General features: G+C 40.5%; 1 protein-coding gene across 1 annotated transcript in view; it reads left to right on the forward strand.

The window, feature by feature from the left end:
• LOC113011309 (calsyntenin-2-like) overlaps nucleotides 1-14801 on the forward strand; it is a 154377-nt gene extending 139576 nt beyond the window's left edge. The window contains exons 11-18 of the mRNA XM_026150793.1: nucleotides 4745-4911; nucleotides 5181-5329; nucleotides 9966-10171; nucleotides 10361-10528; nucleotides 10752-10897; nucleotides 11012-11132; nucleotides 12000-12190; nucleotides 12358-14801. Of these exons, the coding sequence (XP_026006578.1) occupies nucleotides 4745-4911; nucleotides 5181-5329; nucleotides 9966-10171; nucleotides 10361-10528; nucleotides 10752-10897; nucleotides 11012-11132; nucleotides 12000-12190; nucleotides 12358-12573 (1364 nt within the window). The 3' untranslated portion in view covers nucleotides 12574-14801. The remainder of the gene's footprint in view (nucleotides 1-4744; nucleotides 4912-5180; nucleotides 5330-9965; nucleotides 10172-10360; nucleotides 10529-10751; nucleotides 10898-11011; nucleotides 11133-11999; nucleotides 12191-12357) is intronic.
• Nucleotides 14802-16510: the final 1709 nt, after the last annotated feature.

The following is a 16510-nucleotide window of genomic DNA, read 5'->3' on the forward strand; positions in this document are numbered from 1 at the left end:
GCTGTTTCCTGTGGCACAAGCCAAGCGGGTATCAAACAGGAAATTCTGCGCCGTCGTTTCCAGCGACAGGGAACGGGAGCGTGCAGAGATCGCGTTGGACTGAATAAAAGCTACCCTGCTGTCATGTTTATTACTTGAATAATTACAAAAATAAAGTGCTTCATATGAGAAAGAGACAGTAGTGATCCTTTTCTTGCTGCCTGCCTAAATCACATTCACAACCCTTGCCAGCATCATCCAACGCTTCAATCCTGATGGCATTTTGGTTGCTGCTTAAATTTCGTTTCATCCTGTGCCTGATTGCAATTTTCTTTCTGTCGTCATCATTTTCTTCCTTGCTTCATACAGCCCTCTCTTGCCGCCTCTTTCCATGAATCTCTGATTGTGAGAGAAAGCCCTGAAGGAAGGATTAGCTAGAGTGAATGGAGGACAACTTTGCCAGCTATTACATCCCAATGAAGCCGCTTTAAGCTTCACTAAGCCGCAACTGATAACTTTGCAGGCCATTAGCGAGCAAGATTGCCTTTCAGAGTCTCTCATTTCTCCATCCTCCCTTTCACCACAATCAACAACATAATGATGAGACATGTGGAATAAAAAGGCATTTAGACTGTACTTTTCACTGCCCCGAGAGCAAAAAGAAGATGCGTGTTGTTTTCTTTACAAGGTTAACCCCAGAGAACGGTTTGGCTGTTGTTGGGTCTAAACAGTTTTCTGTGGCATTAATTTGTCGTTGAGCTTGAACGGCAAATGTGAGTTCGCCGTCCCATTTCATTTAATCTGCGACACGGCCGTGGGTGTGGACTTTTTTAAGCAGCCCTCACAGTATTCAGAAATTTTAGCAAATAAGAAGCTTTAAAAAGAGCGTGGGGTGATTTTATGTGGGAAATGAAAGGCATCAATCAAAAGAAAGCAGCATAATGTACTCCTTTTGAAATCCTTTGAGAAGGCAGCAAAGAAACATGTATTCTTGGACTGGAGGTAATCCACCAGACCTTTCTCGTTTTGACTCGTCATAATAGGAAACGCGCAGTTGTAACTAATAACATTAATTATGGCTCTGCTCTTTCAAGGTGTCGCAGTAATGGCAGCGAAGCAGCGGGAGCAAAACAAGAGTGAATGAAACGCGTGCGGCTACTGGTGTGATTAGTGTGTGTGCCTTTCAAGAGAAAGTTGAGTAGGACAACAGAGTCAAACAAGATCCAGTTTTTTGAAATATTCAAACATTTTCTAATGTTGATACGCATGCATTGACCTAGAGCGCGCTAATGAGTCAGTTTGCCCAAATAAAATGCAAGAGAATCACAAAGAAAACAAGAATGGGACATGAGACAGGAATGAAACATATTTGCTTAAAAGCATCAGTCCAAGGGCAAATGTGTAATTTAATGCAGAGTATGTCTTTGAAATCTGGAGATCTCTCCTGAGGATTTTTAAGCAAATGTTTTCTGAATGATCTTCCAAAATGTCACAACTCATGTATCCAAGGTCTGCTAGCTATAGTATCTGGCATTGTACTCTTCAGTGTCTACTCTTCTCTGTTTTATTTCGTTTTGATTGATTGTGCAAATCTATGTAAAATAGATGCACGTTTGGATGTCATTTTGCAGGAAAACATGTCTTGGCGATGAAAAACCTTTACACAGGTAGAAAGAAAGGGAGATGATAGACAGGCAAATTAGGCCTTCTCTGCTCCCACTTACACCTACCTGTGTTCCAAAATGCACAATCCTCACCATCTCTGCTCTGAGTGTATGGGTTTAAGAAATGTACTATAAGAACAACAAGAGTCCACCTATGTATGGAAAATAAACTTAGATTGCTTTTTGTATGTGAAGGAACACTGTGTCACTGTAGACACAGATTGTGATATATCTACTAAGTGTCACAAAACTATAAAAACATAGCAAAAGAAGAAGTGGCAGGCCTAAAAAACTGTCTAAAAGAGATGACCAGTATCTGGAAGTCATATCCCTGAGAAATAGGGGGACGGGCAATCCAATAAAAGACCTGACACAGTACCTGTGAGATATATCTGGCCCTTCAGCTCATCTGTCTGCTGCTCACTGAAGCCTCATCAGAAATGGTCTCAGTGGAAGAGTGGTTGTCAAGAAGCTGTACTTAAGGAAAGGAAATGGTGAAAAGGCTGAAGTATGCCGGATTACACAAGAACTGGACAGAAAATCAGTGGAAACAGGTCTTATGGAGTGAATGAATCCAAATTTGTCATTTTTGGCTCAAAAATGTGAGTCTGAGTGCCTACAGCTATCTGTAAAACATGGTGGAAGCTCTGTTGTGGTTTGTGGCCAATTCAGCCAATGGTGCTGAGAAAAGTATCATCAAATTTTGATCCATCTTGAAGCTGTCTGATTATTAACAACTTCTTTCACACCGTCAATGCGGTAAAAGTATACCTTAACAGACATAGCAACAGGTCTTACAGAGCGATTAAGCCAAAGCAAAATTTTTCCAATAAATTGTCAGAAGAGAGCTACAACAATAAGTCTGTGAAGCACGATGGAGGCTCTGTCATGGTTTGGGGCTTCATTTCAGCCAGCAGTGTTGGAGATCTTATCAAAATTGATAAAAACACAGCAAATTACGGCCAGATTTTGATCCACCGTTTGGAAAGCATCTGATTGGCAAAAGTTGAATTTTTCACTATGACAATGCCCAATGATCCCATACTCTGCCAGTACAGTAAAAGCATAGTTGGATAGAAAAACATACAATGGATTATTATCAGTCATACATTGGCCTCCCTAGAGCTCAAATCTCAACATTATTGAAGCAGAGTGCAATCAGCCAACATCCAAAGCTCTGTTTTTTCTCTGATATACTGCATCCACATGTTTGTTTGCAAATCGCTCCACATGTTGTCCATTTTCCATTTGCAGAATGTAAAGAAATGAGAGGTGGATCAAGATTTTTGCATGTAGTTTTTGTATTTTTTCATGTGAAACATTAGTGTAGAATTGTGATAACTGGGGAATAATTTTAAGTGTTTTTTCATCTATGTCATCTATAAAAAATTGAACACTAATGATTCAGCCTGTTTGTTTTTGGACTAAAGTCTGAGGTAGCACAGCACACAGACATATAAGACATCCAGATCAATCAAAGGTTTATTGATTTGGTTGTCGTTAGGTTAATTGAAACAAAATCTATAAGTTTAAGCATGTCTGCTTTCATTTAACTTATTCAACTAACCTTCTACCTTCAAAGATAAAGTCAGAACATCGTGTCATACAGACCTCCTCTTACACATACCAACAATACATTTTCTGTTACAATATGTGATGCAGGAACTGCTGCTGAGCATTCTCTCTCAGCTCCACATGTATACACCCTTGTATGATTCACACTGACTGAGCTGAGGGAGTAGATGCCTGCAGCCCTGTGCAGGCCATCTAGTTCTGAATATCATCTGCAGTGTCTGTCTACAATTCCCCCGAGCGCCTCTGTACAGAATAGCTCTGTCCCAGGAGAACCTCCTAGCTCTGCTAAACGAGTGAGCAACTTTAAATAACAAAACTGCTGAGTCAGTATTCTGCAATGCTAAAAAGTTATATTCAGTTGGAAACGAAAAGGGGGGGAAGCACTGAATAAGAAGCACCAGTAGAGGACCACTTCATACATACACTGTTTTTGTCTGGGTTAATAAACAAGTTAAGTCATTTTCCCAGATAAAATAAAATCAATATGTTTCAGTAAAAATAATAATGATCAAATTCTAGAAATGGAAATTCAATTATTCAATTCAATTAAAGACTGTGTAAATATTTCATTGCTACTGTGACATACTTGTTTGTGACACTCGGTTTATTATGAACTACAAATAGAGCGACATCCACCATTTTTGCATTACTCTAAGAGGAGCTGTCACCTTTTACGAGAATTTTCAAACACGTAAGCCATAACTGGCCTGAAAGACTCAGGCAGGAAGTAATTTACCTTAAGGGGGGGGTTAGACCTGTATGGAAATTACACCTGTCATAAGAAGTGGTAAAATTGTACCACGGGGCAGAGCTGACAGGAAAATCTGCTACGCTCTCCATATGAAAAAAGTGCACTCTTAAGAAGATGTCAGGGCTTGACAGACCTCCACAGCCTGTACTGCTGTGATACCTTTTACACAGAGGACTGTGCCAAGGTGTTGGCTTCCACTTACTGGTTTTATTTAGCTTATATGAATGGTTAGTTTGTATTTCCCACCGGCTGTGGCAGTTGCAGAACATTTTAGGTCAAACTCACACTACCATCTGTCAAAGTCATAAATCCAATGTGACAAGCTGTCAAAATCAGCTGTTCTGTTGCGTCCTGCGATGTTTCCTTGAATACTGCAGACTATATTCTGTAGGTCATGATGTCTGCTTTTCTTGCTTATCTAGAGTGTACAGCACTTAATGTATGTGTACATTTCACATCCCTAACCTAAAAATTTGTACCTAAACCTATTTAAACACCTATTTAAAGAGCAATGTTCCTTTCAAAGTAATCAAAGTACTTTTTTTCATGCTGGCGCTGATGTAATTTTTTTTCATGTTTTTCTTTTAATCTAAAAGTTTGAGAGAAATAGCTCTCCATGGTTTCTGTATATTTCCTTAGAAAAGCACACACATTTTCAGTATTTTAGCCCCTTTTTCACTTAGCTTTCTTCTCCATATTGTTACGTCTGTACTTTCCTCTTCTTTTCTCTTCTTTCTCCTCTCATACATCATATATCTTCTCTCTTCCCCACTAGGTGGTGAGGTAGCAACCCCAAGGTTCACTCAGTATTTCCGTGGTAGCCTGTCGGGTCTGACGATCCGACCGGGTCGCATCGAAACCCAGAAGGTTATCTCCTGTTTGCAGGCTTGCAAAGAAGGTCTTGATATTAACTCCCTTGAAAGCCTCGCTAAGGACATAAAGGTGCGTGGAAAAAATGGATTCATTCAACTTATTTCTCCGCAGTAACAGCCAACTGCATTTGCATTGGTCTAAAAGGAAGAAGGAAAGCACCATAACTTATTTATGTGCCGCTTTTAAGTTAAAGCGCTTTCATTTCCATCTCTGGAATATAATGGAGTTGAATTTAAGACGTCCACATCTACATGCTTTTTCATAAAACCTCCACTCATCATCTTATTGATTTACTTTTGAATCTGAATGAGAACAAGTCGTTTGTTGGTTTTTCCCAGTTTCATTTTAACCCGGCCCAGTCTGTGCTGGTGGTGGAAGGAGAAGATGTGGACAGCATCAACACGGCCATGACCAAGGTCTCCTACATCAATTCTCGCCAGTTCCCCACACCAGGCCTCCGACGGCTGCATATCACCACTACAGTACAGTGAGTGCACATTTACTCTGACAGTGCGTTTTTATCTCAGCTATTTAAGAGACGAAACACACGCCATGGCTTTTAAACATCCAGCTTTCGTGCACCTGTTCATAACTGAGGAGCTCAGCTTTGGAGCAGCTCTGCTGGAAGTACTGTGAGTTAACATCTTGCTCAGGGGTGCATTGACTTTGAGAGACTGGTACTCGCTGTGCAAGCACGCACACATCTTGTGGAAATCTCGTGGGACCAGATTTATTCATGGAGGAGGAATACTCAGGATGTTTTGTGCACAAACATTTACTGGAGACATAAAACAGCCTGTCATAACATAAAGCATTAAATCTTGTCCTGAGATGTCTTCATGTATAGTGATTTGGTCATTAGCTTAGCTTCCTGCAGTGGAAATCACACCTCTGTAGTTTTCAGTACACAGGCTATATAATTATTAGCTAGATAACATACTGGAGTATGTCACCCCACATTAGCCTAATGAGCTTATCCCAGCTGCAATGGGGAAAAGGAAAATATTCATGCAAGCACTGAAGGAACAAGCAAACTCATCACTAAAAGGCATGAGCTGACCAGCATGTTCGAACCTAAAACCTTTCTACCCAAAAGCAAACCACAGCATCAACACGCCGCCCGCCCCCCTGCAACTGTTAAAATTAGATAGCCGTCCTTACATTCAGTGTGTAATGGAGCGATTTAGGGACCTGTTTGATGTGCAGAACAGCTGCACATTTAATGCTTCTGCGTTTTGTTTTCTTTTTTAATTTCTGCCTGTTTCTTTAGACATTAAGATTTAAACTCTTTCTGACATTTTAATGTTTGTGAAAATCCCCAGAAATCTAACGTAAAATGTTTAAAGAAGGTGGTCAGCATAAGATGGGTAGTGGTCACAGGCAATGCAAACAGCTACAAACAGAAACAGTGGTGAGCAAAGCAGCTGCCAGAGCCGAGCTCTCAGTGAGATGGCGTAGGGTGGATCATTAGTGTAAAAACTATTAAACCAATAAGCAGGCCAGCTGTCCCTGGTGATTGCAAAGACCATATTGCTAGAGTCTATTTTGTTATGTTTTCCCTCTTCTCTCTCCCTCTCTCTTCTTGTGCTTCCATCTCTGCCTTTGATTTGATTTGACTTGATTAAATTGACTTTGTTCACTAGTAGCAGCAGCACTTCAGGATGATGATGCCAGTCACTCAACCTGCCGCTCTTTCAAGTACTTGTCCAGAAATCTCCTGCATGTTATTATTTCCCAGTACTGCAAACAGACAAACGTGTTCATGAATTTGGATTCATATTCGGTTGGCTTTTGGTGAGCTGATATTTTCTATATTTTCACCACTAGACCGAAACCTTACATTATATATTAAATGTAGTTGATGGAATAGACAAGTAGTAGGCTGATTATTTATTTTCCCGTGCATAGACCAAGACAGATGATGTGTACCTGTATGATATATATATAGTGTGCATGCACCGCCAACTGTTAACTGTTAACAAACTAAAAAAGATACAACTGAGGGTTTTGTTAAACAAATTCACAGAGAATTCACTTTCTCTTTCCCTTTGAGACGAAACATTCAAATAATCTTTTTTTATCTTGTGCGATAATGAATAGTGAATTATGTCTTTTTTTTAAGATTTCAGTGGTAATTGTAAGTGGCACCCATGTTTGAATTACTACTTTGAGACTAACTCATTCCTGCGTTTCTTATCGGATCATTATTACATCCCAGTACTGATATGGATTTCCTCTACGGGGCTCATGTCTGACCCGATCTGCCTCAAAGCACTAAGCTGTAGCACATTGAATGCAACATGCTTGATTGCATATATAGATATTGCTTACTGTCCCAGAGAGAGAGACTTGTGTCTAGCTTGAGTGCTTGGTACATGTTCACGTGTCTTACGTCTTGTCTCCACAGCCATGCAGCACCTGTTCGTTTGTTGAGCAGCAAACGCAGGCGGGTCAAATCAGCTTCGTGCTGGTCGATAAAGTGAGGCGAGCTCCAGGAGCAACAATAGAGGCTGTCTGACTCTGACAACACTTCACTGCGCTCCTCGAGATAACGGCAGATAGATCCGCCTTTGCACTCAGCAGATATGTTGAATCCGCAGTCCGTGAATAGGGAAAAAAACAACAATATGTAGTCACATAACACATACAGTGTTCAGAAAATTCTTTAAGACGTTGTGTTGTTTTAAAGCCGCGGGTGTTTGCTCCATGTCACAAGCCCTGTCTGGCAGCATAAGTAGCTTATCAACATTTTCTTGGGCCATATCCATCTTTAAAATATTGCCTGTACAACAGGTACAAAAACACCTGATATGTGTAGTTAAATTAAAAATGATGTTGGACAGGGGTGTAAAGTTCTGAGATTTCTGGCACCCTTTTGTTAGCATCCACGAGTTGGACTGTGTCCATCTTGGAGGCTGCTTCTTGAAGGGTGGCAACCTTGTCGCGCTGACAGTGTACACACAAACAGACTGAAATAGTACTCAGCGGTTGTACCCACTGCTGTGGGAACTACCACACTGCTGTGTAGTAGTTCCCACAGCAGTGTTGTTTCCAGGACACACACACGGACAAATTTCAAAGTGATGCACTAGAGGCCATGTGGTCAAGGCAGGTAACAAGCCAAGATTGATCTGAGACCTCAAAAGCTAACATCCCCTTTTGTGGATTTCATTTCTTTATACGTAGGTGGGATGTTTTTATGTGCAGGTGAGAGTTCATTGTTGCTCGCTTTCATAATCACACCGATTCAACTTAAGTCCAGTTGAAACTGGGTTTTTCTATAGTGATATAATCTACTTACAACACAATAAAACCGACATAAAAATGAAATTCACATCCTTTCATAGAATTTTTGTCCAGAATAGAAAAGATTTTCTCGTGATAAAGCGATGGAAATGATTTTTAACAGGAAAAACTGAAAGAAAATCTTTTGAATTAATATGCACTGTACATGTTTTCATAAAGCAGCTGGCCTGTTTGATGAGTGGGTAAAACAAACTCAATGGAGAATTTGGTATTCTTGCCAGTTTTTCTTTTTTGTTGCCAGCCTGTTCTGGCAATCCAACAAACCTCAGAAGTGGTAATCAATTATGATGCCTTAGTAGAAATTGATTGCACAAACAAACCACCTCAGCGGCCACTTAAAGCCCCTGAAAACGTATTTTCTAAACCAGTTTTTCGCTAAGAGGGATTGAATATGCATAAATTTCTAAGTTTGAACTGTTAGTTTTTTTTCTTCATACTGGTGTGAAATGGGCAGGCACTATTAGCACTGCAGAAATCTTCTTACAGCCCCAAAATTATTATTATTGAAATTAAAATAATCTTAAAAAGCTCTAAATACATTAGCACTTAAAAAGAGGTTTTATTGCATGCAATCCTACGCAAAAGTCTAGAGCCAACCCTTTATTTCTTTATATTTCGCTAGGAAGATGGGCATGACAATGAAAAGTGCAGTGATCCAAACATACATGGGAATAAAGCATGTAGTAGTTCTTAAGCTCTTCTTTGGATGTTGGTTGCATTCGGTTTAGATGATTCTTCCTGTTTCCTCCCTTATGAATGGCTTCTTCCACTGAGACCATTTCTAGCTTTTTTTGGTGTGTGTGCCACTTCTTTTGTTTCCACTTGACACACTGCACCCCACGCCAAGATATGTCAAGCACTTGGCTAACAGCTCTTTGGAAATCACTTCATTGGTACAAAAAATACGATTTTATTTCAGACTGTGTTGACATTTTTTGTAGAGTCGACTAAACAAATGGCAACAAAATATGTGTTTGTGTCAGGCTGCTAGTAACAAAGTGCCCAAAGATGCAATTTAAATTGTTTCTTTACTAAGTTGTCTATTACAACACTGGGTCATCCCTTGAGTTTGGTACCTTTGTATAAGGACTGAAAATGAGTGAACAGGCAGCCAACGTCCAAAGAAAAACTTTGAAAGACCTTCGGAAAGCCTTAAAGTTTGAAGTAAAATATAAAGAAATGAGGGGTGCCTTGAAACTTCTTCACAGTAACATCAGAAGTGAAATGTTGTAGGGGTAAATTTGAAGGAAGAGTACATGAAGAGTATTTTCAAGGATGATGAGATTGAAGCTGGAAATTGAAGGAGTGATATTGAACGCTATCAGTGTGTGTGTGCCCTCAGAAATGTATTTCAGATACATTTTTTCTTATCTAGCCCTAAAAGTTTAGGCCTTTAAAACATATTTTCTCAACATCATGAACACAAAAACAATATTTTCAACCAAACCTAGCACTGTTTATGGTTTAAGATTTTTATTTTTGCTATTTTACTGTTAGCCTGCTGTGCTTATAGGTTTGCAGTGTGTGAGGTTCAGTTGGAATAAAGAAATGTCCCTGTCGCTTCCTGAGCCTTTAATTCAGAGCTGCGGTACTTAAATTATACAAAAGCAAATACGCCGCAGTGAAATCAAGAGACGTAAGCAGTGAGGCAGCAACACAGGTGCTGTCCTACCCTGTAACCTTTTCTTCTCCTCTTCTGTGTGTGTGTGTGTGTGTGTGTGTGTGTGTGTGTGTGTGTGTGTGTGTGTGTGTGTGTGTGTGTGTGTGTGTGTGTGTGTGCGTGTGTGCGTGTGTGTGTGTGTGTGTGTGTGTGTCAGGTGTTTCGGAGAGGACACATGTCTCTCCATCCCAGACATCAAGGCAGTAGTTATGGTGCTGCCGCCCAGTGAACCGAGAATCACCATTGCTGGATCTAATCGACTCGTCAGGCCTGCCAGCGACCTCCGGGGCCCGCTGGGTGTGGCACCTTTCAAAGAGCTTCACATCACAAGCACAGTAATGAAGGGAGATGGCTTCGGTGGACGTGAGTGGGCTGTTCTAGATGCTCTCAGCTTATATGTGCATCTTAATGATGCTTTAGTTAATTTACAATCATCTTTTGCTTTTCTTTCTGTTGAGGTGTTTTATATTCGACCATATATGTGTTGGATATTTGACATCTTATCATTTCAAACACTTTCACACTTGTGCGATTTTGTGTGCGTGCATGCAGCCCGCAGGCCAGGAGTGATGGAGGTAATGCACAATCTGGACTACTGTGATGTTCTGGTAATTGGAGAAGAACTGAATCCAGACAGAGAAAGTCTAGAGATTCAACACAGTGCTCTGCTGGGAAAACACCTTGATGCCACCAACTCCACCTCTGGAATATCAATTTATGGTAGGCTGTGTGACCTTCTGCAGTCTCATCTTAGGGAAAAATCTGGAAAATGGCGTGCCCTTTAATCAGCAGTCAGACGATCATACATTAAGAAAGATGTAAAGGTCCCTGAGACATGTCCCTGTCGTTTAATTACAGGCTTATTTATGTCGCCAATATGCAGTTCTGCTTCATGACATGTGTTGGATATTAGTAAGGCATAAATCTTTTTCTGTGTTACAAGGTGTGGACTCCATGGCTCACTATGAGCAGGCACTGAGGCAAGTGCGCTACAGGAACTGGCGACCAGCCAATCTGAGTGAGAGGAGGTTCAGACTCACCTGTTCGGAGCTCAACGGTCGCTACACCAGCAACGAGTTCAATTTGGAGGTGAGTTTGATATATATACATTCTTATCTACCAAGTGTCTCTGTCTTATTTTTATGGTTTATTTGTTTTATCTTTCAATGTTACCCTGTTTCGTCTTCTATTTGTTCTGCATAGGTCAGTGTTCTTCACCACTCGGCACCTGTGGAGCACGCCAATCACATGGCTGTCCAGCCCCAGTACATGAGACCCGTCCATCACCCACTCATGATGCACTCGCTCAACTCTCACATGTCAGGTAAGACACAAATAGAGTCCAGTTCATTTATAAAGCGCTGGTCCTTAACAACGGTCGCCTGTGGGTGACTGTTTCTCAGGAGGTAGAGCAGGTCGTGTACTAATTGAAAGGTTGGTGGTTTGATTAAAGTAGTGAACACTCATTTGCTGCTGATGTGTTCACTGGAGTGAGAATGTGTGCCGATGTGAGATAGATAGAAAGCACTTAGATATAGAAAAATACTTGTGTGAATGAGACATGCTGTCTTTTATCCTGTCCTGGAAGAAAGGATAAAAGCTGAGCAGTAGTTGGTCACTGTGGAAAGGAAGAACTCGCTTTAAACAAGAGATGTTTTCCAACCAGGGAATAAGGTTCCCCCGTGAGGTACTTCTGCGTGAGCTGGAGGGGAGGACATGGACACAATAGCTAAACTAATCTGAAAACAACTGATTGAAAGCTTTGATCAGGAAGGTAGTTTAATGTAAAAACTAACAGTTGGAATATAGCTAAAAGTATAAAAACCAAGTGTTTGATAAATGTACGCAAGCTAGCTAACTGTGTTGTTTAACAAAGAAGATACATAAGATAGATAACATAACAGTAAATAAACAGTTGAATAGCAAAATTGTACATTCAGTCACTACTGTGGCCCCACTGCAATTTCTAATTTATGATTCTAATGAGCATTTAGTTTACTTGTACTCTGTTACTCCGATGTAAAGCATTTTCATTCGTTTTTTACAGGATCGTTAGAGAACTTAAGGGAAACGATGAGTATCATAGGAAACCACTGTTATTATTATTATTGTGTGTGTGTGTGTGTGTGTGTGTGTGTGTGTGTGTGTGTGTGTGTGTGTGCATAATTACTTTAATCACTGTTTTTTACAGGATCGGCACCTCCTGCAGCCACAGTTGTTATCGTGGTTTGTATCGCAGCACTGGTAGTGATCGTGGTTATTGGAGTCTACAGGATCCACGCCACACATCAGGAAGGGTCGAGAGAGGACGAAGATGAGGTCAAAGATGCTGAGGAAGAGTGGGACAACTCTGCGCTCACCATCACTGTCAACCCCATGGAGGTAACTCTGAAAGATGTGGTTTAGCATTTAATGCCATTATCAGGGTATTTTCTTTAGAAGAAGGACAGAGTGGAAGACTGAAGATAATGTCCACAGTACTTGTTAACAGTATGAACGTACCTGCAGTTGTGTCGTTTATACGCTGATTTTTGTTTGTTGTTCTCTAGAACATAGGAGGACCTCAGGCTCTGGGTGATGAGGTAAGGCAAGAAGAACATGAGGAGGAGGAAGAAGAGGAGGAGGAAGAGCTGGTGGGAGGAGTGACAAGTGTTGAGTCGGAGAACAGCGATGAAGAGGAAGATGATGATGAAGGGAGAGAAGCTGCTAAAGAGAGAAAGCAGAAGGGGAAACTCGGATGGGACAGTTCCTCCATAACATACTGATCACGAACATGTAAACATTAACACATATGTGCACAAACACACGCTCATGCACATTCTCATCGGACACACACATAAAAATACACAGCACACACGTATCAACCAGACATTCCTTCATGCTCTGTAAAGGTATACACACACACACACTCTGATGAAATAATTTACAATCTGTTGCTGGAAAATACTCTTCGAATCTTCCCATGTTGTCATTTTTAATGTAACATCTCCCCCTGCTGGACGCAGTCAAACATGGCGTATGACTGAATGGAAATCGTTGTCTGTGTGTGCATCATTATTCACGTCACAACCAGTAAAGCAGAGAAAAATATGTCAAACAAGCACAGTCGAGTCATTTATTATGTGGGCACATTATAAATTCAGTCCCAAACTCTGAGCCACGAGCCAGATCTTAAATGATGTGACACTGATACGAAACACAAGCTTAAAATTGACTTTTATCCCAGTGTTCAGTATGTGTATCGTATCCTCCGTTACTTTTAAATCTTTTATCCATCAAACTGATTGTTTTTATCAATTTAACAGCAAGGTCTATCCATCTACGCATCAGCTAGTTCATGTATCTGTAACATCTTTACGTAGAATTCCCATGGCCCTGATAGTAGGTATGACATAGCTGTGCTCTCTCTGTGTTTCCTCTCTTCTCAACCACAACACGTTTATGTCCTTAAAGTCTGTGGTTCTGTGGCCTGGACACTAAAGAGAAACATTCCACATTTGTCCTGATTTACTGCATGTACAGAACAAAGTAGAAATATCAATTTTTTAACGGAATCTTTCATCTTTGAGTTCCTTGGATTATCTTGAAGCTAAAACAGTCACTTTTCCATTAGCTTAGAAGCTGATTGTTTGCATCTGTGTGTGTGTGTGCCAGATCTATCCGTGCTGTGGCCCAAATGTTTACTGTTTAGGAGTAGCTAACTTTGGTTTTTACTCAGCACATGCAGTGATACAGAAATGTTGCAGTTTGCCACTATGACCCCATGTTTCCTTTGGTTTTATCCATAGTAAAGGGAGTCCTCTATGCAATTATGGACCTACCATAAAGGATCGGTGCACAGAAACAGGGGTACTCCAGATATAAGAGACAGATATAGAATTGATGCAGAACAGGCTATAATATCCTGACTTTAGTGCCTAGTATTGATCATTTTCCAGAAACAATATACATTGCACTTCCCATCTATCAGTCAGTAGCATCTCATCTTAGACCTGCCGGTTTCACAAACACCTAACTTGTCACGAGTTTATCTAGTTAGACTTGTCTCAGAGTCAGGCCGCTGTGATGTCTAATGTTGTGTACAGCGTCCTTGAGCAAATAAAATAGCTTTTGATGCCAACAATTTATAATGAGTTATATACTGTAGGATCTCGCCTTTAGCAAAACCAACAAAGTAGGATTTTCTTTCCTATTTTGTTCAGTTGCAACAGGCGCGTCTGTGAAACTGGCTGCAGAAGTCCACATCTGCAGCTTGTAACACAGGCTTTCATGTCAAAGCAAAGGACACCCACAGATATCAGCGTGCTGTTTTTATCCCTCATGTAAAGGAAAGTAAATTCATTGTGCAAAGTTGTCGGAGCGCCCGTTTGAAGTCGTGCGTAGATGTTGACAGAAACGGTGGTAAATTTAGGAGAAAAGAAGCAGCGCTTATACAGTATATCCACATTCCTGCACAACTTCACCACAGCTACAAGAAGAAGTGGATACTTCACTTACAGTCATTCCTCTTTGTACCGGCGTCATTACTGATTAACACTCACTCTGACAAAATTAAATTCCAGTTTGTTTAAAAGCTAAAAGAAACCGTGACATTCCCATCTCTGCTCACAGGAAAGCACCGGTCACACGTTCGTGTGTGGACAGTATCTATGACGACCTCTCTCACTGAGCTCTCTGATACTATGTGTCCTGCTCACCTGTCCCTCCTTCTGTTGGCCTGTGGTTGTGATGTCATCATTGTGAAATAACTGCCTTGTTTCCTTTTTCCCTCCCTCTTTGTCATAATATGCTTCTGAAGATTAAAGATTAAAAAAAGGTTCTTTTACATATAATAACAAACCCTGTAAAAATGTTCAAGACACTTATTTTATATATCAGTTTCTTTTTCTTTTTGTAAACTCTGTGGTTGGGATTTCTCTCTCTTTAGTGGTCATCCCACTGCTTCCTGTATATTGACCAATAAAGACTTGTTTTAGACTCTACAAAGCTCTCCTTCCTGTCTCTACGCTATACACCTGACCTGATGTGCACTGTGTGTGCACTGTGTGTGCATGCGTGTGCGCGTGTGTGTGTGTCGAGCAGCTTATAAATTGAATAATTAATGAGCTATCATTGTAGGTGTTGGCCAGCTGCATGAATGCATCATGCTGGAGCAGGCTGCCTGTGTGTTTCATTTGTTTTCATTACAGGCAGGTGGGGTTCACATGGAATCACTGTGTTTATTCAAATTGCCTCTGAGCCAAAAGGAAGGAAGATGCTCTGTGTAATAGATTTTCAATCTGCAAAATGGTTCGTGCACGAGGTGAGCAGTTTGAAAACCCAGAAACAAGAGTTTTTAAAAGGTCCCAAAATAAATTGGGGGGAACTTTGAATTTTCAATCACTTACCTGCATCTTCTGTTTTTTGGAGGGGGGACAATCCTGAAATGATCCTTGTCTTCATCCCTTAAAATAATCACTGGACTGTTTTTCATATAATTGCCCAGAACATATTGTATGTGCATAGCAGGTTATTATTAGCAAGGATTATTTCTGCATATTCAGTCGTTTTAGGACCCCACGTGCCAAAACAGCTGGGTCATACTGTGCCACAAGGTGCAGCACTCAGCTGACGCTACAACAATTTGTCAGCCTCTCTCTGTTTCTGTCAGCGGGTGCAGGTGTAATTGCAAAGACTAACCTTTATTTCCTTCATCATCATGGTGTATCCTCTATCAGACTCGTATTAGTCAAACCATTTCCTGATTCCTTTCTGTTGTTTTTCATGTTTCTGCCTTAAGCACTCTAGTTTCACCAAAGGATTGAAGCTTTTTATTGTCTAACCTTTGAGCTATTTGCCCGTTTTTGTTTAAATTTGGAGTTTCAGGTTTCACAGTTTCTATTTTCATATGCGTAGTAAAGGCACAGGCACAGTTAACAGCACACTATGATGGGACCGACTGTTTCTTCTTCACTGAACTCTTCACTCTGTGTGTTTGTATTTAATCATTACATCTAACGGGGGTCATTTGTCATTTGTTAGTTGAGGTTTTCTCTCATATTGTTTTATGGTCTTTATCTTACACTATAAAGCACCTTGAGGTGACTGTTGTTGCGATTTGCTGCTATATAAATGAAATTGAATGTATGTTCTTATAACTTTTTGGAGATTTAATCAAATATGTCATATATATCAATATCAACATGTCACAAAAGTGGTGGCACCATTATTGGGAAAACGCTTTTTCCTTTGGTCACTAGAGGGCGCTACAGCAACAAAAACAAAAGCGCCTTGCCCTAAACAGCTCGGCTTCACAGCTGCTTGTTTGATCAATTTCTTAGATTAAAATGTTTATTTGTTTTTTGTTTTGTTCTTACTTTTTCATAAAAAAAGATAAATATTAATCTAAACTCGTGTAATATTCATTTTTATTGAATTAGAAAAAGCTAAATGTTGTGGTAAAGATTCTCACTGATTGGGATAGTGTGCATTCAGTGATGCAATATTGTGCAACTGGGACATATTGAAAACACAACAGTTGTGAATCACTGTGCGTGTCCAGAGCGAGGGAGACTGCTGCTGCTGCCCTGGGGTGTGCAACATGTTCAGAGACACAGCTCTGAACATGATGTAATGATTGTGCCACAGGACAACAGCTGTTTGGAGAACAAGAGCAGGTTTATGCTGTATATAAAAATATAGATGTAGCTGCTCAGTGTAAGG

The sequence above is a fragment of the Astatotilapia calliptera genome, chromosome 18, assembly GCF_900246225.1.
Source record: "Astatotilapia calliptera chromosome 18, fAstCal1.2, whole genome shotgun sequence".
NCBI classification, from domain to species: domain Eukaryota; kingdom Metazoa; phylum Chordata; class Actinopteri; order Cichliformes; family Cichlidae; genus Astatotilapia; species Astatotilapia calliptera.